This window comes from Siphateles boraxobius, unplaced genomic scaffold (genome assembly GCF_051911475.1).
Source record: "Siphateles boraxobius isolate OS27281-9 unplaced genomic scaffold, OSU_SipBor_1 130, whole genome shotgun sequence".
Taxonomy (NCBI): Eukaryota; Metazoa; Chordata; class Actinopteri; order Cypriniformes; family Leuciscidae; genus Siphateles; species Siphateles boraxobius.
The window spans coordinates 18,001,365-18,024,176 of record NW_027508734.1 but is presented as its reverse complement, the minus strand read 5'-3'; the positions used below and the strand labels follow the sequence as shown (position 1 = coordinate 18,024,176).

At 41.5% G+C, this 22,812-nt stretch overlaps 1 protein-coding gene and 1 non-coding gene across 3 annotated transcripts; both read left to right on the top strand.

Annotated features, from left to right (window-relative positions):
- The first annotated feature begins 11,929 nt into the window (after nucleotides 1–11,929).
- Nucleotides 11,930–22,709, top strand: LOC143737207 (uncharacterized). Of its 2 annotated transcripts, none has more exons than XM_077228278.1 (8): nucleotides 11,930–12,035; nucleotides 13,076–13,329; nucleotides 13,657–13,795; nucleotides 14,127–14,269; nucleotides 14,526–14,578; nucleotides 15,037–15,161; nucleotides 15,592–15,906; nucleotides 22,001–22,709. In XM_077228278.1, the coding sequence occupies exons 2-8, from the start codon at nucleotides 13,115–13,117 to the stop codon at nucleotides 22,358–22,360; spliced, it is 1,350 nt and encodes a 449-aa protein (XP_077084393.1). In that variant the 5' UTR covers nucleotides 11,930–12,035; nucleotides 13,076–13,114; the 3' UTR covers nucleotides 22,361–22,709. The 2 variants fall into 2 exon arrangements, with proteins under 2 accessions (XP_077084393.1, XP_077084395.1); XM_077228280.1 differs by having other exon boundaries at nucleotides 11,963–12,993.
- Nucleotides 12,308–12,389, top strand: trnas-uga (transfer RNA serine (anticodon UGA)). The gene has a single exon. It is a non-coding gene; the product is annotated as a tRNA-Ser (tRNA).
- Nucleotides 22,710–22,812: the final 103 nt, after the last annotated feature.

The window sequence follows — 22,812 nt, the reverse complement described above, 5'->3', positions numbered from 1 at the left end:
TGTTGGTTTTCATAAATTTGAATGAGTGTTATGGAAATTGGTTGTTTGTTGATGGCTGTTGTCCTGTTAGTGTCTTGATTTCAGAAACCACGTCTGATTTTTAGATTCTGTGAGTGGCCATGTGTAAAAGGTTGAAAATTGTTATATTGGCATTGTGGTTGCCAGCAACAAAACAAACAAAAAAACAATGTACTTGTAAAATTTGGGAAGAGTGCATTGATCTTTGTGCAAAGAGGTCCACTTGGCTAAGCCAAATTGTATGATACTGGGTGAGGTTTAGCCTTTTGACTTTCTTGAACACTTAAGGATCTTATGTGGCATATTGCTGCTGACCACTGTTATTATTGGCTCATCCTGGTCAAATTCTGACGCACTATATCATTTATTATTTGATTCTAGCTACTGTGCTGTATCGGTGCTGTATCATCAGTTTTATTCTTGATTGATAAATTGTATAGAGAATGGGATTTGGTATGTAATTGCTATAGGGCTTTTCTCTGTTCACAACATTATGGGCACTGATATGTCTATAGTCCGGGTGTTATCTTTCTGAGAAAATATTTACAGCAAGCATAATAGTTATCTTATGTAAAAAGCATGAGATTGTTTCTTTCACACGAAACACTTTCATGGAAAGGAACATAAATGTTATTAATATTGTTCAGACATTTTAGGTTCTGATTCAAGCTCATCAGTTCAAAGACACATGACTCCTATAACAAACATGATTATGTATTTGTGCTGCGAGTTGCTATTATTAGTTATGTGTGGTGACAGACAATGATAGAACTCCAAAGATTTCCATAAAGAGTAAATTGATTATCGTAAACTGGACGTAGCCTCAAATGTGACTTCATTTCTTATGATTATGACATTATTTCTGTAGAATACCTCCAACTACTGGATGTTTATGGGGGTAGAATTGTTCCATTATTCCAAATAAATATATTATGTTCCACAAATAAATGTAAAGAGATTCACAAAAATATATCAAGTTCACAAATAAATAGATTAAGATCCACAAATAAATGTAAAGACTTTCACAAAGAATTATAAAACTCACAAATAAATAGAATGAGATTTGCAAATAAAAAAATCTGTAAACATTTACAAATGTTGTTTATACCACAAACACAACTCTGCCTGGCATTTATTTGTGAATCGGTTCCTGTGCATTTGTAAATCCCCTCACGCATTTGTGAATCGGTTCCTGTGCATTTGTAAATCACCTCACGCATTTGTGGATTTTGAAACACTTCTAGCGTCGACGTGCAGATAAATCCACAAATAATTGGACTCCACCCACCCTTTACCTAGGCCAATCAGATAACGGCCACATTGAGCTGACCAATCGTAGCACGTTCTCGCTACAACCAATCACGTTAGGCTTTACACTCGGGGTGGTCTTGCCCTGAAATAACTTTGCTCGTTCATCGAGTAATGCCGGGCGTACACCAAAGGATTTTCACGGTCCCAGACTAAAGACCGGCAGTCTTTAGGAATCTTACTGGAGTCTCGGCGCGCTCCCGTCGTCTCGATCGTTAAATGTGAGGTGATAATCTGCAGTCGGCGACCCGATTTATGCCAGTCTTTCTCTAGTCTTTCATATCAAACATGTTTGATATTATCGCAAGTCTTTAGTCTGAGACTAAAAACTGTGAACCCAAGTCTTTAGATGTGAGCTGATAATCTTATAAAGTCTTTTCTAAATCTTTTCAAAGTCTTTAGGTGTACAGACAGCATAAGGGGAGGCTGCAGACCTGGAGCCGGCAGATATTCGCCCCTTGCAGTTTTAAGCCCCTGACTGTTTTACGCCCCTGTTGTTCCTGATGCGTCCAGTAGGGGGATATACTGCGAAATAACATAATTAAATCGACTCTTACACATTAATAACCCGTCCATAAACATTTTTTTTTGTTTTTATTCATTTAAAGGGACACTGTGTGAGAAATACCCCCATCCAGTGGTGAAATATTATTTTGCATTCAAACGAATTTTGCTCTCCAGCGCCTCGCTTTTTCAAGTGCGTATTGCAACTACGGTTGCCGTTATGTACCAAAAATGCTATGACAGGATGTCTTGTAGTAACACTTCATCGAGTTTTTCAACAGATGAACAGGTTTGTAACTTAAAAAAAAACAGCAACTTGACACAACGAACAAACGATTGTTACAGTATGAGTTGCTGACACTGAAAAACATGAACTGTTGTAATTAGTAGTAATGCCGCCTTTATTCGTTATATTTTCTAAATTACGTGATTGTTAGATATCATCATCGGATGATTCAGCAGTAGGGAGAGGAAGAGGGAGAGGTAGAGGACAGAGAAGCAGTGGATCAGTGGGATCTAGGCGAGGAGATGGACGACGAGGAGCGCGAGAGTCAACACAACGACGGCAAAGATGCCCGGCCGCTACAAGAGACGATCTAAATATAATTGAAAGTTTCCAAAGGCAGCGAAGAGAAACGACCGAGGTTTGTACAATTTATGTGTCTAGCAGTAGTATAAATTAATTTTAATTCTCTGTACAATCTTATGCACATAGCAAATTCACAACTTTAACTATAAATGTTATACTGTCTATATAATAAAGTACACAACCAAGCAATGACAAAAAAATGTATTAAGACTGTAACATTGACTTACCTGTCGAGGAGAAAGCAGGCAACTTCAGCGTCTCTTCTGAAATCGTTCTGCTGCATTAGCTCTTTCCACCTTGAAAACGCTATCCCGATATTTACTCTTGTTTTATGCAATCTCCGGTCACGTTTCCTTTTTCGTTCAAGTCTGGCCTTTTTTTGGGACGAGGATGTCTTCTCCTGTGGCTCGGCATATGTATGATCCGCCATTACAAATAATAAAGCAATCAGCAATCATAGGAGTGCAATACAGCCGTTTAAACTTGCCGCCGGGAACGCGCCTCTCACTGCTCTCCTCCTCCGTTTCTGCTGCTTTCAGTCACGTGACGCTTGCTCTGAGTCTGAACGAAAACGCGTTGTGGAAACGCGTTTGGTTGGTACTTTTTGACCCTCTCTGCTATTATAGTTTTTCAAGATGGCGGAACGACATGGAAGCCTCCGTGAACCTACCCGTCCCATGTACATAAAGATAATAAATTCTTCATTTACGAGGATAAGTCAGATAATTTGCAGAGGTATTTGTACACCATTGAGGACATATTTATGAATAAAAATATTGATTTCAGATAATAAAATACGTAAAAACCTACACAGTGTCCCTTTAAATATAAACGTTACAGTGTAGATCTGCACGGATTAAAAAGTCTATAGCTATTCAGTTGGGCTTCACTCTCTTCACTCAGCCTACAGAAGACTGTGAGACATTCAGTACCGTGTAATCATATGGATCCTTGATTAGCTGTAGTACTATTCTCTATTGGTCCTCATACAGCTACAAAACAGTTTCCTACACAGCATTTTATGAAGACAAACACAATTAGCCCTTTTCTAAAATTCCATGACTCCCCTATGGTTTGCCCCTCTTCTTTAACTATTTTAAAAAGGACATCCATGGTGATTTTATCGTGTGTATGTGTGTGTGTGTGTGTGTGTGTGTGTGTGTGTGTGTGTGTGTGTGTGTGTGTGTGTGCAGAATTGATGTCAGGTGTGTGTGGATTGCATCAATTTGCTCCTGATCTTCAAAGTACAACGGCACAAGTGAAAAAAGTGTCAAGCCACTTTGATTTCTTTTGGCCACCTATGATGGACAGTGCTGAGAAAATTGAAAATGACATTAAAACCACGTCCATGTATGTCTATTTTGTCTAGTTTATTTTGTAAGTCGTAAAAAAAGATGGGTGATTATAAGTTTAGAGAGAGATTTTCATTTTCTTATAGCTAAAGCAAACACACACCTTTATGAGATGCAAGTTAAAAAGAATTTGGTAAAGACACAGTATGATAAAACCCACAATAAGTGCACATACCCTACATTTTAGTCCAGACCAGTGAGCTATTTTAAGAAATGATGTTGGAAAAAATCTAAATATTTGAGTGAGTGTGCAGTTCAACTCTTTACTTGAGATTTACATACATGTATACATATATGCCTATTATAAATGTGTCTTTTGTGTGTTCACACCATAGACTAAAAAAACAAGTTATATATTTTAATATCTACTGTAATGTTGCCCCAGAAACCATGTGGAGTATGTTTTAATGTAAGGAGTAAACAGGGTCTTACCAGAAGAGGCCATCTCACGCAAGCTAAATCCAGGCAACACAAGAAAATTAAAAAGAAAATGAATTTTAAAGTGAGTAGAGAAGACTAGGGGCAGCTAAACCTACACGTGGTTAGCAAAGTTTAAGCCAGATAGAACATAAACTTGACCGTCAAGAACTTTTTGTCTCTCAAAATAAATTATTGACTCATCCACTGATATAGAAATTAATTGATATCTATGCTACCTATACCAAGCTAATCGTTTATAAATAATAAATGTTGCATCATTGCTAAACAACAATAACTTTAGCAGATTATTTAACACAAATGACAGAATCTAAACATTTTTGTCAGATTTTCATTCTAACGATAAAAATCTTGATTATACGGTATTATTGCTTTGTCTTCTGGGCAAGATTCATCCTTATAAAGACAGAACCATTCATTGATCCTAATTTAAGAATATTCTCCTCTGATATAAAGTCCCTTTATTCTTCTTTTAAGAAAATGACAAAACCTTTAAACTCAAAGGTTTCTAAAATAAATAATACCATAGAGTCTGTTGTAAAGAACCTTTAATTTTTATATTGACAAAATGTAAAATTGTATTGATTTGTGTAGCCTCAATCTCTTTTGATGTCCCTCTTGTTATTTTTTTCTCTTTCTCACTGTTAATGTCTTGTATTCTTTCATTTGCATTTATTTTATTTTAAAAAAAAAAAGTAAAAAAAAAAGAAGAAAGTACAGCCTCCCCCCTACTGGATGCATCGGGAACAACAGGGGCGTAAAACTGTCAGGGGCGTAAAACTGCCAGGGGCGAATATCTGCCGGCTCCAGTGGTGCTTCTCAATATCCCTCCTCGTCTCCTCACTCCTCTGTCCTCCATCCTATGACCCGGAAACCAATAAAGCACAGCCATCTTGAAGGACTGCTCAATTCTCTAATTGCACCGTGAGGAGTCGAGGATCGAGGAGTGAGGAGGCTTTCAGAGGAGTTATGAGGGAGGATACACAGGTGTATCCTATGCGGAAGTGTTTTATTGATTAAACATTGCGCACGTATACATTCTCCCTCCCCCTTCACTTCGGTCACAATAATTTGAATTTACACTTTACCCTTGCTGTTTATATAAACCACACATCTCACATATTTCAACAGGGTATCTTGCTTTATTATTAGCCTATTCATTATGAATTTCTTAAATAAAAAAACTTTAACAACATAACGGCAGATCCTTTGAGCGCTGCTGATGACGCTATGAAGTGATGCTCGAGGGATCAAGTATTCCAATGTATAAAAATAGCTTTCATTCGATTCCTCAGTCCTCATTTTCTTTCCTTGCGTCCTTCCCTCACATCCTACAGGGGGAGGAGCTGAGGCGCTAGGAAAGGAAGCGAGGAAAGGAAACGAGGATGCACAAATTAGAAATGAGAAGCACCCCAGGTCTGCAGCCTCCCCATATAGGGTTCATCTGCATGGGGTCAAATAGGAAGTGTAGGCTAAGAAAGACCTATAATATTGCTTCAGTAAAATGTTTAAAATTTGGATTTCGTTAGACCATGAGACTGCGTATCAAGCCAAGAAACATTTTTATGAGCCTTTGAAAATGCCACAGAAACGGCGCTTACGTTATGAGAACAACGCGTTATGGAAGCATAACGTTATTCATGATAAAACAGAAAAGCATTAATACGTTGCTGACTAATGAATAACTGGATCCAACCGCGTGATACATACGCGAGTTTGTGTAATATTGGGGAAATTACTGTCCCAACAGCTTTTCCCACTTCTTCAGTCAAGTTTTAGGCTAAATAGCAGGTCCGTGGATCTAATGATTAAATATAGGCTATGACATGCATTTAAAAGTGAAATGCCCAGCAGACAGCAGCGGTTTGAATATATCCGTTAAAATGCTTGATCACACAAATAATATTTCATATGAATCAGACTTAATAGTATTGTAAAAGTTGCTTACAGAATCCAATATAAATGCAAATATGTATTTTTTCAGCATTATCCACTCAAAACCCAAGTAGACACGCTTTTACATCTTCAATGATGGTCATTTGGGCTGATATTTTGTATTCTACATAATATTTATGTACTAGCTAGCTATTTGTCACAACGATTTTGCTTTAAAAGACAAAATCGTCCGTTTTGTAATTTATTACATCGTGTCTACCCCGTGTGAGGCTTTCTACATTGGACAAACAAAGGAGCAAATGTGCAAATGATGTGTCCTCCGTGTAGTTGCGTGTAGTAGCCGCTTCAGAAGAAGAACGGGCATCCGTTTACTATCAGTGAATCATCGTATCGCCCTGCGCCGCGTCCAGTGTAGACACTATCGCGAATTATGAATTTTCATGTAGCCAGCATAGTCAATAAAGAAGATAATACATCATATATCTTCAGGGAAGAAAACAGACGTCATGGGCAAAATGTGTTAACATAGCAAACATGTTAGTTCTCTTACGAGGGGTTCTCTCGTATTGCGTAAGTATAGCTTACGCTACGGGAAAGATTCATCTTTTCGAGATATTGAAGCCAAAAAATTATCCTTAATTTTTGTATCCATTGTCAACGCAGTGCAGCAGCTAGCAGACCTTGAGCAGGCTGTCTAGCATGCTCATAGGCTGCCCTGCGGGAACTGCTGCAGCCTACCACTGAGCCCGACGTGACGTCACGTCCAATAAGGGGCGCTCGCGCCTTCACAGCGTCGAAGCCCGCCAGAATGGGCGTGGCTAGCGTATATAAACAGGCTCGTAGGCTGAATTCTCTGATTTTCATCTCGCCGGCTTGAAACAGCGACAAGCCAGGAAGGACAGTGCCTGAGGAAGCCGGCTATCTACGCCACCTTCAGCCTTCCGTGCAAGCTACGCTATCCGGCAACGTATCCTTACCTCTTCTATCTAAAAGAGCGCGAGACGTCTTTTTCAAGATGCCTCGCTCCACTTGTGGCTCGTGCAGAGCCCCTCTCAGCGTCGGAGACCGCCACGTTATCTGCGCTCTCTGCCTGGGACCGGACCACCCTGCTCTTGCCCTCTCTACCGGAGGATGTGAGCACTGTGAAGAACTTCCGATGTCAACCCTGCGGGCTCGACTCGAAGCTTGCAAAACTGAAGCTGTCACTCCGCCCTTTGTGGGACCGCGCAGGAAGAAGCGCCGTTCCCAAAGACCCCCGGAGCCTGCGGCCGCCACGACACGCTGGCCGGAGTCCCTCCCTCGAGCCTCGCCTTCTCCGCCGCCCTTCACCGACGCGCAGCCGCCGGCTACGGCCCGCTCTGCCCCCGCGTCTGACGACGAGGCGGAAGGACCCGCCGCTATGGACAGCTGTTCTATCCAGGCTTCTGATAGTGAGGGATGGTCAAGTTCTCAGCACTCCGCCGTCTCCTCGACCCAGGAATCCGGCAGGGACCGCGCCGGAGTGGACGCTGAGTTGATGCGCCTCCTCGCACAGGCAGTTGACCGACCCGGGCTCGAGTGGTCGCCGCCCAAGGAGCCCGCGCACAACAGAATCGACGGCTGCTTTCTCCAGAGTCACCGCCGTCGAGCGCCCGCTGCCAGGCCTGCACCCTTCCTCCCAGAGCTGCACTCTGAACTCTCAAAATCGTGGAATGCTCCATTCTCCGTGAGGCTCCAATCCTCTGTCTCTGCATCGCTCTCCCAAGTGGACGGCGCCGCCGAGAAGGGATACAGCTCGATCCCCAGGGTTGAGGAAGCGATTGCTGCACATCTTTGGCCGCCCTCCGAGAGATGGCGCTCAAAGCCTGCTTTGCCGTCTAAAGCCTGCAGGACTTCATCCTCTCTTGTCGGTCGCGCATACGCCGCCGCCGGACAAGCAGCTTCCGCCCTTCATTCCATGGCTGTCCTTCAGATCCTACAAGCCGATCTCCTCCGTGAATAGCGAGAAAGACCCGGATCCAGCTGCCGTAACGGACCTAAGAAGCGCGACGGATCTTTCCCTTTGCGCTACCAAAGCTGCAGCTCAAGCCCTAGGACGGTGCATGGCCTCGCTAACTGTTACAGAAAGACACCTTTGGTTAACGCTGGCTGACATGAGAGAGTCTGAGCGGTCTGCCTTCCTCGACGCTCCTCTCTCCCACTCTGGTCTATTAGGCCCTGCAGTGATCAGAATCGTCAACCGTTTTTCTGAAGTTCAGTTATTTAGCAGCAAACGAGTCGGTAACACAACCCGCTCGCCTGCACACAACCGCCGTCTTTACCGCGAACCAGAGAAATCTCAGAAAGAGCATAATGTCTGGTTATCCGGCTCACGCCGACGGTGTTTTAAGTGTAGAAAAAGTGCCCACACCACAGTGCTCACCCCTACACACAAACACAGCAATCCCCGTGTCACCCGCAGAGCCCACTCTCATAAAGCTGGCAAATGCCGCTCGAGTGTCAGCTGCAGGAGATGTGCCCACGTGCCCATGCCCACATCTACTATCTGCCCGCTCTATTACACGGCCAAGTCACGCGCTTCACAAACTGCAGACTCATATCAATCAGGTTGTGGATGTAAGTCTCGTGCCCGCTCGCAAGCGCTCACGCTTACTAACAAGCACTTCGCACACAGCGCCGCGCGCGCACCACGAAGTGCAGCCTTACATGAGTCAGAATATGAACGGAAGTCTCGTGTCCACTTACAAGCGCTCACCCTTACTAACATGCACTTCGCCCACGGCGTTAGACACGCGTCACAAAGTGCAGCCGCATACCGGTTAAGCTATGAATGTAAGTCCCGTGCCCGCTCACGAGCGCCCAAGCTTACTAACATACACGCCGCCCACGGCGCCGCTCGCGCATCACAATGTGATTGTAAAGCGCTCCCCATTCACAGCTATCGGGACGCCACACATGAATCAGCCTGCTGTCACTGTCAGTGAGCCGCCCCATTCAAGCACAGAGAGCGCGCGCACCGCGCTCATTCCTCCGATCCAGTTTCTCGAGCCCGCACAGCGCGGCGATCAGAACCCGGAGGTCATTCTGCCCCTAGCTGCACTTATAAAAGCATGGGAAGCGATTCCAGGGGTATCAGAAGTATCACTGTGAAGAGCTTCCGATGTCAACCCTGCGGGCTCGACTCGAAGCTTGCAAAACTGAAGCTGTCACTCGGCCCTTTGTGGGACCGCGCAGGAAGAAGCGCCGTTCCCAAAGACCCCCGGAGCCTGCGGCCGCCACGACACGCTAGCCGGAGTCCCTCCCTCGAGCCTCGCCTTCTCCGCCGCCCTATACCGACGCGCAGCTGAACTCTCAAAATCGTGGAATGCTCCATTCTCCGCGAGGCTCCAATCCTCTGTCTCTGCGTCGCTCTCCCAAGTGGACGGCAAAGCCGAGAAGGGATACAGCTTGATCCCCAGGGTTGAGGAAGCGATTGCTGCACATCTTTGCCCGCCCTCCGAGAGATGGCGCTCAAAGCCTGCTTTGCCGTCTAAAGCCTGCAGGACTACATCCTCTACGTACATCCTCACGCGCGCACCACGAAGTGCAGCCTTACATGAGTCAGAATATGAACGTAAGTCTCGTGCCCACTTACAAGCGCTCACCCTTACTAACATGCACTTCGCCCACGGCGTTAGACACGCGTCACAAAGTGCAACCGCATACCGGTCAAGCTATGAATGTAAGTCCCGTGCCCGCTCACGAGCGCCCAAGCTTACTAACATACACGCCGCCCACGGCGCCGCTCGCGCATCACAATGTGATTGTAAAGCGCTCCCCATTCACAGCTATCGGGACGCCACACATGAATCAGCCTGCTGTCACTGTCAGCGAGCCGCCCCATTCAAGCACAGAGAGCGCGTGCGCCGCGCTCATTCCTCCGATCCAGTTTCTCGAGCCCGCACAGCGCGGCGATCAGAACCCGGATGTCATTCTGCCCCTAGCTGCACTTATAAAAGCATGGGAAGCGATTCCAGGGGTATCAGAATGGGTGCTAAGCACAATAAAGCAGGGCTATGCGTTACAGTTCGCTCACCGCCCCCCACCCTTTCGAGCACGGACCGCGACGACAGTGAATGCGGAAGTAGCACATCTACTTCGCTCAGAAATAGCAAAACTGCTGTGCAAAAGGGCCATAGAACCGGTGCCGCCTTCTCTGAGCGAGTCAGGCTTTTACAGCCGTTATTTTCTCATGCCCAAGAAGGATGGGGGCCTCAGACCCATACTAGATCTGAGACATTTGAACAAAGCTCTTATGATAAGACCGTTCAAAATGATTACAACCAGACAACTCCTCGCGCACGTTCGCCTGAGAGACTGGTTTATATCTCTCGATCTGAAAGATGCCTATTTTCAGATTCAGATAATACCCCGTCACAGGCCATTCTTGAGATTCGGCTTCGACGGTCAGGTTTATCAGTACACCGTCCTGCCGTTCGGTCTGTCCTTAGCACCCCGCACATTCACGAAGTGCATGGACGCGGCACTCGCCCCCTTGAGAAATCAGGGCATGCGAATTCTGAACTATCTGGACCATTGGCTGGTTCTAGCACAATCAGAGTCGGAAATACTGTCTCACAGAGCTGTGCTCCTCAGCCACCTGGAAAGCCGTTATTTTTGTGAATCTCTTTACATTTATTTGTGATCATAATCTATTTATTTGGAATAATGGAACAATTCTACCCCCATAGACGTTGGCTGAAACATCCATGCATGTTTCCATGCATCCATGCTACTTTCGTACACTGAAGTACAAATTCTGTGTAGAAAACCGAGTATGGGGTCTCTGCAGAACAAAACTGGGTGTTTCTCAATTTGTGGGTGTTTGCAAACTGGTGGGAGTTTATAAATCATGCAATGAAAATGATGCCTTTCACCTGACCTAAACCTACCCTCACTGTGACATGGGCAAATCAGGTAACGCGGTCGAAAACGCCCCTCTGTTTATGGCCTCGCCCACTGATCTGGTAACTCCTATTACTGTCCTGCAGAGACCTATATTTGGGGAAAACCCATAGAGAAAAAAACAATCTACCAGTCAAGGTTAATCTACTTGCAATAATTATACATAGCAGCCTTTACTTCTTGCAATAACAAAAACACTTTCCGCAAACACACGTGCCAAACTTTCTTTCACAAAAACTGTGGACGAAAAACCAAATGTGGTACGATTATAAGTTTGTTAGGGACAATGTGGGATGTTAACAACACTAAAACATAACATGATATATAATGTTTATCTAACTTAATAAAAATATTTGCATTCTGCCTTTCAGCTGATAAAAATTATTTGATCTTTAATCCCTTCCAGAAAACACCATTACATCACAATGTAACATAACATGTCTTTATTTTACATGACATTTAAATTCAACATCACTTACTTAGCCCAAAGGCAGCAGGCATCATGCAGATAACTATTTTTGAAACAGTTCTGACTGAAACGGACATGTCACGAAACCCGCGTCCTGGGGAACGTTCTGAAACGCTATGGTTTAATTAGACTGAAAAAATAAATAAACTCTATATTAACTCACTGATCCCAAACTCAAACACCATACTAATAATGCATACTATGTAGCCTACAGAAAAGCTGGCGAGCACAGAATATTAACGCGTTTAATTAAGAAAGTGGTATTAAAAGACAAACTCAAGAAACACCATACTAATAAAGCTTACAGAAAAGCAAATGATTTAGTTACAATTAGTAGCCTAGTTTATTGTATTGAAACAAAAATGCTTATTGATTTATTAATTGCACCCAAAAAAGATTAATGGGGAAGGGCATCTGGCAACCAAAACAACCATGTGATGTCTGTTTAAAACGGGAAAGTAGGCCAGGCCAGTTGCCTGTCTTTGCTGGAGGTCCGATGAAGCCAAGTTTGTCCCCTGGCCCTAGGCATATATTCAAGGTACGATTAATTGCGTAAATTAATTAACTCTAAATACAAACGATAAATTATTTTTATGATCGATGTGCAAAAAAATAGTTAATCAAAAAAAAGAAGACACTAACATCGGCTTGCAGTTTGGTTAGTAAAGGCTAGTTTAAGCTAGGTTGTGTTACGTTTTCATTTGCGGGAGGCCTTTGCAATTTAATTAAAGTTATTTTCTTAATTTCACAAAATAAAAATACAGTTCGTTTTCAACAACGAATCATGAAGTTGTACACGTTAGACCTGGCGCTGCGATGGCCGAGTGGTTAAGGCGTTGGACTTGAAATCCAATGGGGTCTCCCCGCGCAGGTTCGAACCCTGCTCGCAGCGGAAAATTTATTGTTTTGAGGGAGTGAAAATTGGAGAAAAGTGTCAGAAAAGTGTTGTTTAGTATGGTAGTATTTTAAAAAGAAAACGCGGAATCCAACAACAAACGACACATGATCGTAACAATCAATGCTACAAGTGTGGATTGGTGGAATACTGAAAATAAATTTTGCAGGTTACAAACTTATCAAGCACACTGTAATTCATATTTAAAGTTTTGAACAATTACTGATAAATGAAAGTTACCTCAGAATTCCTTTCGATATAACTCGTTGCTGTTTATGATCATGCATGTAACTTACATTTGGAAATAAGTGTTCACTTTGTCCACGTAACTTATTTTCTCCCTAGATTTAATTAAAACTATGGCGTATTTAAAATACAGACACACATACAGCTATCTTTAATTATTATCTAAGTTTTTAAGGGTTTAAGTCAATTTGTAATGAAAATGTGGCACCACAACACGAAGGGTTAATTTGATTGATGGGGTAGCTGGAAAGATTCCAACACGTCTTCGATATAATTAGACGAGCATTTCACATTCGCTTTGACAGACTGAGTCAGACCCCAGTACTGATTACCCGAGGACAGCTGTAGATTACCAGTAAGCAGATCATCTAAATCATTGTGAACTGGACATGTTTTCCATCTTGGTTTCACCAAGGCATCTGGGTCTATTTTGTCAGGTGTCTACTTCCTAGTTCATACCCGCATTTTGCATAACGATGGCCGGCTTTGGGAAGCTGCGCGTCGCTGTTATTGGGGCCGGTGGTGCGGGACTCTGCGCGGCCCGCCATCTCCTCTCCCGCCCGGACACTTTCGCGCCTCCTATGGTTTACGAGAGCACAAAGAACATTGGAGGAACATGGGTCTATGAGGAAAGAGTGGGGTGTTACGACAATGGCTTACCGATTCACAGCAGCATGTACAGGGACCTCAGGTGAATTTATCAGTGCCAGTGGTTATTCTTTTATGGTGCTATGTAACTGAAATCAAATATATTTATTACATTGCAGTGTATGGATTGCAGACCCATAGGAAATTAAAATCTATCAATCAGTATTGTAAGCAAATTATACTAAGTCATGATACTGATTGTTTTTTTCTTATTGAAATGTAATGTAAATCCACCATTTTTATTTTATTATATTCTGTGATTTATGTCTTTCTTTTTAAGCTCGTATCACTAGCCTGTGATATATTTTAAGTATATAAAGCTGTATTGTACTATTATAATGTGTTGCCATGTATTCTCCTCACACCATAGAACCAATATTCCCAAAGAGGTGATGTCGTTCCCTGACTTTCCTTTTGAAAAGCATCTCCCCTCTTTTGTCCATCACACTGAGGTACGGAAGTACCTTGAGCAGTACTGTGATCATTTTCGCCTGTGGGACCACATACAGGTGAAAAATACATTTAGCCCATTTCTTACATTTTCAAATACTCACGCCTCTTTGTTCATGTTCAACATGTCAGGTCAATTCTTGCTCCTTGCATAGTTCGACAGATAATCATTAATTTCACTGTTTATGACCAGTCAGTCCTGTCAGAAATCACATACCTTATCTTTACTGTACATTTATGATCAGTCTATAGAATTGTGGAAAACAACTAGAGATTTAACAGCCACCTTTTCAAAGGACTGAATGTTGGTGATTCATTTATTTGCTTAATAACCATCAGTCTTGATCTAAAAAAAAAGTACTGATAGGTGTATTCCTCTCTTCCACCAAGTTTGGCACCTCAGTGGCCTCAGTGACTCCAGTAGATGTGAAGGGTGGGTGGAATGGGTTGGCTTGGAATGTCACATCCAATGATGGCATAGACCACAGCAAATCCACTACAGAGCAATATGATGCTGTTATTGTGTGTAATGGGTAAGTGCACAGCCAAATGAGTGATCCATGGCTGCAAAACCTTCCAATGTGCAACATAGTTCAAATGTATGTCCAAATCAATAGGGCCATTGGGTACAGAGGATTAAACAGTAACTAATGATGCAATGAAACTGTATTTCTCTTTTACTTATATAAGTCTGTGTCAATTTTCCCATTTAAGATGTGGTTATGTAATCAGGTGAGAAAATGATTACAAATTGAGTCTTACAAATTAAATTTTGTTTGTCTATTTCAGACATTTCTATGACTCCTACATCCCTGCAATACCTGGACTAGAAAAATTCAAAGGTTTTCCATTCCTTACATTACATAATACGTTTTTACTTTTGCTAAGTGAATCAAAAGAATCTGATGTCTTGGAAACCAGTGTGTTTTTAGCAACAAAACACCTTTGAAAATGTGTTTGGACTTGCAAATGCCTAAAGCGCCCTTTGCTGTTGCAACATGTTATCAGTTTATCAGCATGGGGTCTACTGAGAAATGCTTTAGATATAACCGTGGCTTTGATTAGAGACTAGACCCAGTTTTGGTTAATCATTATATTACTTCACATTTATCAGTGCATTAATTTCATTAGAAATTGGAGGGTATACCATTATGTTTCTAATGATGTTAAAATTGCATAATAACTAAAATATTTTTAATTAGCAACGTGTGCAAGTTGGGCATGGGAATTAACTATTTAGTTTAGTTTATACAACTTTAAAAATATATATATATATTTTTTCCAAATGTTTCTTTTTTAGGGACGCTGATGCACAGTCATGATTACCGTAGTGCTGAACCTTTGGCGGGAAAGTCAGTGGTGCTGCTCGGAGCGGGTCTCTCTGGGCTTGATATTGCCATGGAGCTCTCCAGTGTTAATGCTAAGGTCCTTCACAGTGTTAAATTGTTTAGCTATTTTGTAATGATACAGATTTGACTTAAGTCTGGAAAATACTACATGAATTTTGCCCCGATTTGCAGTCTCGACAAGTCAACATTATTTCCTGAAAATCAGCCAGTCAGCTAAATTTTGGGGCAGTCGTAATTTACAGATTTCTCAGAAAAGTGTAGTGTATGATGGGCACAGATTTTGATTCCATCCAGTCGGAGGTTATCAAACATGTTTGATATTTTTATCTGGTTTTAGAACACGTTTTCATTTGTCATTTGCCTCCTATGAACTAGTTTGTTGTGTTCGGAACACAACTTGTTCTTTTGCTTTTTTAGATGTTTGTGTGCTTAATCCAAACATCCAAAGTATTTTATCTGGAAATTCTTAGCATATTTACCTTTATTTACGCATTATTTGCCTCCAGGTGATCCTGAGTCATGGACAGCGGCCTTTGACCTGCTCCCTTCCTCCAGGAGTCCAGCAGGCTCCTCCAGTAACCTCTGTGCTAGATGATGGGACTCTAGAGTTCAAGGATGGGGAGAGGGCCAAGCCAGAGGTGTTTCTGTTTTGTACAGGCTACAACTTCACCTTCCCATTCCTGGATGAGAAAGTGGGTGTAAAAGTGCAGGAGCACCTCGTCTGGCCTCTCTATAAGTTCCTAATACCTCCGGCCTATCCATCACTCTTTATAGTGGGCATCTGCAGAGCTATATGCCCCTTCCCACATTTCCATATTCAGGTTAGTTGCGAAGGATACTTTTTGTTTGAGGGAATATGTGTGACAGGTATTTCTGTAATTCATTTAGTCAGAAACAATGAGCTCATTAAAGCAATTATGATTGTAATGATTATAATATATAGAAATTTTGGCAGTGGTGCATGTTGATTAAGAGTTGGCGTCATCTCCACAGGTGTTAGGTCATCTGAAATCTTTGTAAATGCTTTTCGTAACGTTTCAATCAATACATAGTCATAATTTGATCTGATATAACTGGAGTACAAGGTTATGAGATGCATAATGAGAATTTTTGGCTAACGGTATGTGATTTTAAACTGGGAGGGTGAGTCTGAGTCCCAAATATTATCAGGAAGGCTATTCCAGAGTTTAGGAGCCAAATGTGTTTTCTTCTTTCAGCCAAACACAATCGGAGTTATATTAAAAAAATATCCTGGCTCTTTCAAGGTTTATAATGGCAGTGAATGTTAAAATTTTAGTTTGAAGCCCAAAAAAGCACTTCCATCCATCATAAAAGAAATCAATACGGCTCCAGGGGGTTAATAAAGGCCTTCTGAAGCAAAGCAAAGCAGAGGATGTAGACTCAGTATGAAGGGATGAAGTAACAGTACAGCCTTCCAGATGCAAATTGTATTTTAAGAGATTATGTGTACAGGTTTTTGGTCCAATAAATAATACCTTAGTCTTATCTGAATTTAATATAAAAAAATGACTGATCATCCAATATTTTATATCTTTTACACACTCTGTCAACTTGGATAGTTTAGAGATTTTATCAGGTCGTGATGAAATATAACTTGAGCATCATCAGCATAACAGTAAATACTAATACCTAGGTAGTTAGTTATTCCAAGATAGTTTTTCCAAGATAGCAGATGTTACTGCAACAAGTGCTCCTGGGTTTGCCAGAGCTCGTCTTAAACCAGAAAAATATAAGACCATTGATGGCAAAGTTATAGTTGAAGATGAACTTTTACACTTCCTTTCGATAAAATTGAGAACTTTAAGTCAGGATTAAATAGTCATTTTAGCTGCAAACCACCTCGGATCAGATTGGATTGAGGCTTCAAAGAAAATGCTGTTTGAACTTTGTTCCACTACTCAACGGAATATCTCTCACAAAGGAGCACAGAAAGACGCCAATATTATCAAGAGCTGTCTTAAAGTCCTTCATGAATGTAGGGACAATATACCAAAATTTGTATCATATTATTTGGACGAGCTGCCACCTGTGACTTTTTCCAACATAGACGTCTGTGGCCTTCTTCGGAAAGTTGAGCAGCTACATGCTGATGTATCCGTCTTGAAACATGCGATGCACCGACAATCTGAAACAGGTGAAGGTTTGAGTGCAGTCGCGGCGGACGTGAGCCGCCGGGTTTGTGCCCTCGAGCAGAACGCTGCCCACGGTGTTACGGGCTTTGATGTGCCGGTGAGCTGGGTGGAGAATGCAAGCACCACGTACACTACTCACTATACGGATGTCGGTGACGCGGATGGTTTGGCGGAGGTGCCTGAAACAACAGGTGACAGACGCCGAGGAGAGGCTCCAAGACCCGTGCTTCAAGCAATGGAGAGTATTATGCCAGCAGCTAGCCCTGGGTTGACGAGGCTGTCGCCTGGTTTACCCAAGTGAAACCAGGTTGTAAAAAGGGGGCGACAGAAGCGCACAGTCCCAAAAGGGAGTACGAATTGGCAAATCTGTGTTGGAACGGAGGGCAGCAAAAATTGTTGTGGGCACTGGTGCGGCAAGAGACATCAAGATGATAACAACAAAAAGGGTGAGTGTCTTCGCCAGTAGGTTTTCACCTGATGTAGATGTTGAAGTATTGCGCGCTCATCTTATGCATAAACTTGGGCATGAAGTATCATGCGAAAGGATTGATACTGTAAACAGCAGATACGCATCATTTAAAATAGCTGCTGAATGCAAAGATGCTGGTGATATGTATAACCCGGAACTATGGCCAGAGGGAGCATATGTACGGCGCTACTATGAACCACGGAGAGCTGGAACAGTGGGTGCTAACATTAAAGCGGCTACTCTACCTTCTGCCAATACGTGTATGCCTGATAATTGCACGAGTGCCAAAGTATGATGTCGCTATGGATATACACGTCCTATCATAAAACTGCCGTGGCCTGTGCTTGGGTCAGAGTGCTGAGAAAAAAGCTCGCCGTTTTATTGTTGATCAGTTGCTGGAGCCAATGATATTCTGTGCCTACAGGAAACATTTCTTGCAATGCAGGATTTAACGGGCCTGAACTCAGTGACAGCTTTCACGGTGCTGGAGAGTCTACCACTGACCTCAGTTTGGGAATACAAAGAGGCAGAATTCCAGGAGGTGTGGCAATTCTGTGGAATAAAAAGCTGGACTCAGCGATTAATGTAGTTAGGCTTGGTGTGGACTGGTGTATTGCTATATGTCTGACACAGTGTGATAGGGAATTTATTATTTTAAATATTTATACTCCATATGAATGCCAGCAAAATAAAGGAGATTATGTAAATAAGGTTGCTTTTATTAGTTCCTATTTACAAAATGAGTGTTTTTCAAATATCTTTATCGTTGGGGATATGAATGCAGACATCTCAGACAACAAGTCAGTGTTTGCTAAACATTTAAATAACTTATGTACCGATAATAATTTAATACTGTCCAGCAGAGAGCTCCTGCCTGTTGATAGCTACACACATATAAGTGAGGCCTGGCACACCACGTCCTGGCTAACCCATTGCCTCACTACAGCTGATGCTCACGCATCCCTGGCACATATGGAAATTTTATACGATGTATCCACTTCTGATCACATTCCTGTAAAAATGGTGATCAGGTCTGAGTACATACCGTCAACTATAAAGTGTGAAAATAACTCCAATCATGTTTTTTGGACTGGTCCTCTCTTACATGTGAAGAAATATCTTTGTACTATGAACATACTGATCAATTATTGAATAATATATATCTCCCTAGAGAGGCACTCATGTGCAAAAATGGTAATTGCACAAACAGTGAACATATCATAGATATCTCTGCTATGTATACTGCAATTGTCTCTGCTTAACTTGAAGCTAGTAAGTCTCTTCTTAAGCATAAAAAGGGAGGAAAAACTCGGCCTGGCTGGAATGCATATGTGGCTGAATTCTATGCTGAGGCTCGTGAAGCTACTAGATCTTGGGCAGTGGCTGGTAAACCAAGACAGGGACCTATTTTTGAATATAAGAAGAGCACAAATGCAAAATGTAAATATGCAATACGTTTCATTAGTAAAAATGAGCAGCGTCTGAGGGCAGAAGCTATGGCCAAGAAACTTTTAGACAACACAAATTTGATTTCTGGAAAGAGGTGAAACGTACAAATAACTGCAAACCCTCACTACCATGTTCAGTTGATGGAGTCCCTGGTGCAAATGATATTGCTGAGCTCTGGCGAATGCATTATAGAAAATTGTTTAAGTGTGTACAGACTAAATGTTTTAAAGTAGATAATATTGACAATGTAGATACAATCAAATTTCATGAGGTCTCTAAAGCTATTAGGAACTTAGCCGTTAATAAATCAACTGGCCTGGATTCTATCTCGGCTGAACATCTAAAAAATGCAAGCATAAGGCTATATACACTTCTTGCACTAGGCTTTACTGCCTTCATGATCCATGGCTTTCTTGCAGACTCAATGATGTCTGTGATGTTTCCTGTGATTAAGGATAAAGCAGGAAAAGTGGGTTCCTCAGACAACTATAGACCCATCGCCTTAGCTAATATATTATCAAAAGTTGTGGAATTAATTCTCCTTGAGAGGATTAATGAATTAATTACCTCTGCAGATAATCAATTTGGTTTTAAACCGAAGCATGGTACGGATATGTGCATATATGTCCTGAAGGAACTACTAAGCAACTATAAGAGAAAAAACTCAACTGTTTTTATAAGTTTTTTAGATGCATCTAAGGCATTCAAACGGGGGAATCATTGGAAATTATTTAAAAAATTGGATGCAGCAGGAGTCCCTAAATACATTGTCAGAATCCTATCATATTGGTATGCCCAACAGACCATGCAAGTGAAATGGGACAGCTGTATGTCGGCTCCCTTTCATATCAGTAATGGAGTAAGCTAAGGGAACATCTTATCCCCCATTTTATTCCATTTTTACATGAATGATTTATCATATAAATTAAACCGAGGTAAAACTGGCTGTATGGTCGGTAGTACAGTGATAAACCGTCTTATGTATGCAGATGATTGTGTGATTTTTAGCCCGAGCTCAGCTGGACTGCAGCATCTTCTTAGCATATGTTCTGCGTTTGGGGAAGAACATGATGTAAAGTACAATGACTCCAAAAGTGTTATCATGATCTGCAGAACCGCAGAAGACAGACATTTAACATTTCCTGTTTTTAGGCTCGCAGGTTATGTTCTTAATATCTGCAGTAAACTGAAATATCTTGGTCATCTGATTACAGATCAGCTTACAGATGACAATGACATTAATCGTCAGTGCCGTATGCTGTATGTGCTGGCAAATGTTCTGGTACGCAAATTTGGTTGCTGCACTGCTGGAGTCAAGTTGACCCTATTTAAAGCATACTGTTCGCCTTTGTACACTGCACATCTGTGGCTGAACTATAGAAATGCTAGTCTTCAGAAATTGCAAGTAGCATTCAATGACGCTCTGAGGATGTTACTAAAAAAGCCCAGATCAACTTGTGCGAGTGAGTTGTTTGTGAGCACCAGAGTGGACACACTGCAGTCTGTCCTGCGAAAAGCGATGTTCAGGTTCATTTGTCGATTGAATGATTCTGTAAATCAAGTTGTTGTGGTGCTGGTGAATGTTAGGTACAGTGCCACACGCTGCATGTCTCAGTTTTGGGAACACTGGTATAAGTGTCTTTTAAAAACGAGTCATTTGTAACTTTGTGTCGTGTATTTGTATTTGTATTATTGTATTTTATTTGTATGGATCTATTTTTTACAGTCTATGGTATGGATGGACCATGAGTCTGAATAAAAGGATACTACTACTACTAGGGACAGCATGTATACTGAAAATAGCTTAGGGCCTAAAACAGATCCTTGCGGCACTCCATAATTTACTGACAATAACTTGGATAATTTCCTGTTTAAATAAACAAAATGGTAACCATCAGATACTATAAACGGTGCTATAAACCACCTTAATGGCTGCCCCTGAATACCAGTGTAATTTTGTAATCTAAAGCCCTATTCGCACAGAATAAGTATCACCTGATGACCTCTAGTCATTTGTAATAATTGGGGAGTTTGTCTGAGATCTTAATCCCGTGCGAATCAGCCATGTCTGTAATTTGTAAAGTAAAAAATCCCCTGCAAATTACCTACTATATTTTGCCGAACACAGAGGTCCTGTGATAATATTAGTCCCGTGCGAATCGGCATCTCTGTGATTTGGCGAATAGGGCTGAAGAGTAGGTTGTGATCTACAGTGTTGAATCAAGCACTTAGTAAAACAGTAGTATTTAGATGTAGCCTTGGTCAGAAGCTAGAAGGAAGTCATTTGTAATTTTAACAAGTGCAGTTTCTGTGCTATGATGGAGCCTGAATCCTGACTGAATGTTTTATAGAGTTAATTATTTATTTTGCAATAAAGAGTACAATCGAGCAGACAAAATTTTTTCTAGTATTTAGACATAAATGGAAGATTTGAAATGGGTCTGTAATTTGTCTATTCATTTGCCATATTCATTTCTAGTTGTAGTTTCTTAATGAGTGGTTAGGGTAATAGTTGTACCTGGTTTAAAACACGGAGCCATATGGCAAATGTCAGCAGTATGCAGTCCGCACCTTATAAGATAGTGATCAGTGACATTATCACTTTGCGATAGAATATCTATATCAGTAAGTGATGTTTTGCTTGGCCCCAAGGGTTATCTGCATTACTTAACATGAACTAACAATGAAAAATACTTATAAAACATTTATTAGTCTCAGGTAATGTTCATTTCTACATTTACTATTGGTAACTAATGAGACCTTATTGTAAAGTGTTACCAAGTTATTATTCAATTCTTATTTCAAAATATATCCTCTTTCTTGTTTCCTCACTTTTTCCCTCAGTCTCAGTTTGTCCTGTCAGTGTTGGATGGTTCTTTCCCCCTGCCTTCACGTGAAGAAATGGAGAATGATATTGAGTTGGACATTGCCGCTCGTCGTGCCCGTGGGATTGCCACCCGCCATATCCTTAAACTGGATTCTGAGCAGTGGGCCTATAATGACGAGCTTGCCCGTCTGGGGGGATTCCAACCCCTCCCGTGCTATTGGAGCAACTTGTACGAATCCAACAAGGTGTTCCGTGCCCGAGACATGCTCAATTACAAGACCTACAACTACACTGTCCTCGAAAACATGGACTGGAAGGTGCATGATTTGCATGGCCAGCAGCTGCAGAAGCCTCTGGCTGTTAAAAAACAAATGTAAGCTGTGATCAAAAAATATACCATCATTCAGGTGCTAATAGGCATATGCCAGTGTAGCAAGTAAAATTAGGATATTAACAAATAAATCAATGTTTTGACTAATGTTTATCAATTATTTTATAAAATATCTAACCATACTTTTATTTTCATGAGCCAAAATATTTTCAGTTTCTAATCTTTTTGTTTGTAATAAGCTGCTTTTAAATAATAAACCATAAATTAAATTAAACAATATGCAATTATAGCATGTTAAAATAATTAATGTCATTATCTAAAGCCATGTAATCAAGGAATGCTTATAGATGCACCCAAAAAAATTAAATAAAATCACCATTATATCATTCCAAAAATATATGACTTTCTTTTGTGGTAACATAAAAAAATATATGTTATGTTTTTTTGTCCACACAATATATTTTTCAAAATAAAACTTTCTTTGTGTTCCACAGGAGA

Bases quoted from the DNA above. Each gene is read 5' to 3' on its own strand.
- LOC143737207 (XM_077228278.1), top strand. From the start codon at position 13,115: ATGGCCGGCTTTGGGAAGCTGCGCGTCGCTGTTATTGGGGCCGGTGGT. The intron at 13,330-13,656 runs GTGAATTTATCA...CTCACACCATAG, and splicing joins AGCATGTACAGGGACCTCAG to AACCAATATTCCCAAAGAGG. The intron at 15,162-15,591 runs GTCCTTCACAGT...ATTTGCCTCCAG, and splicing joins TCTCCAGTGTTAATGCTAAG to GTGATCCTGAGTCATGGACA.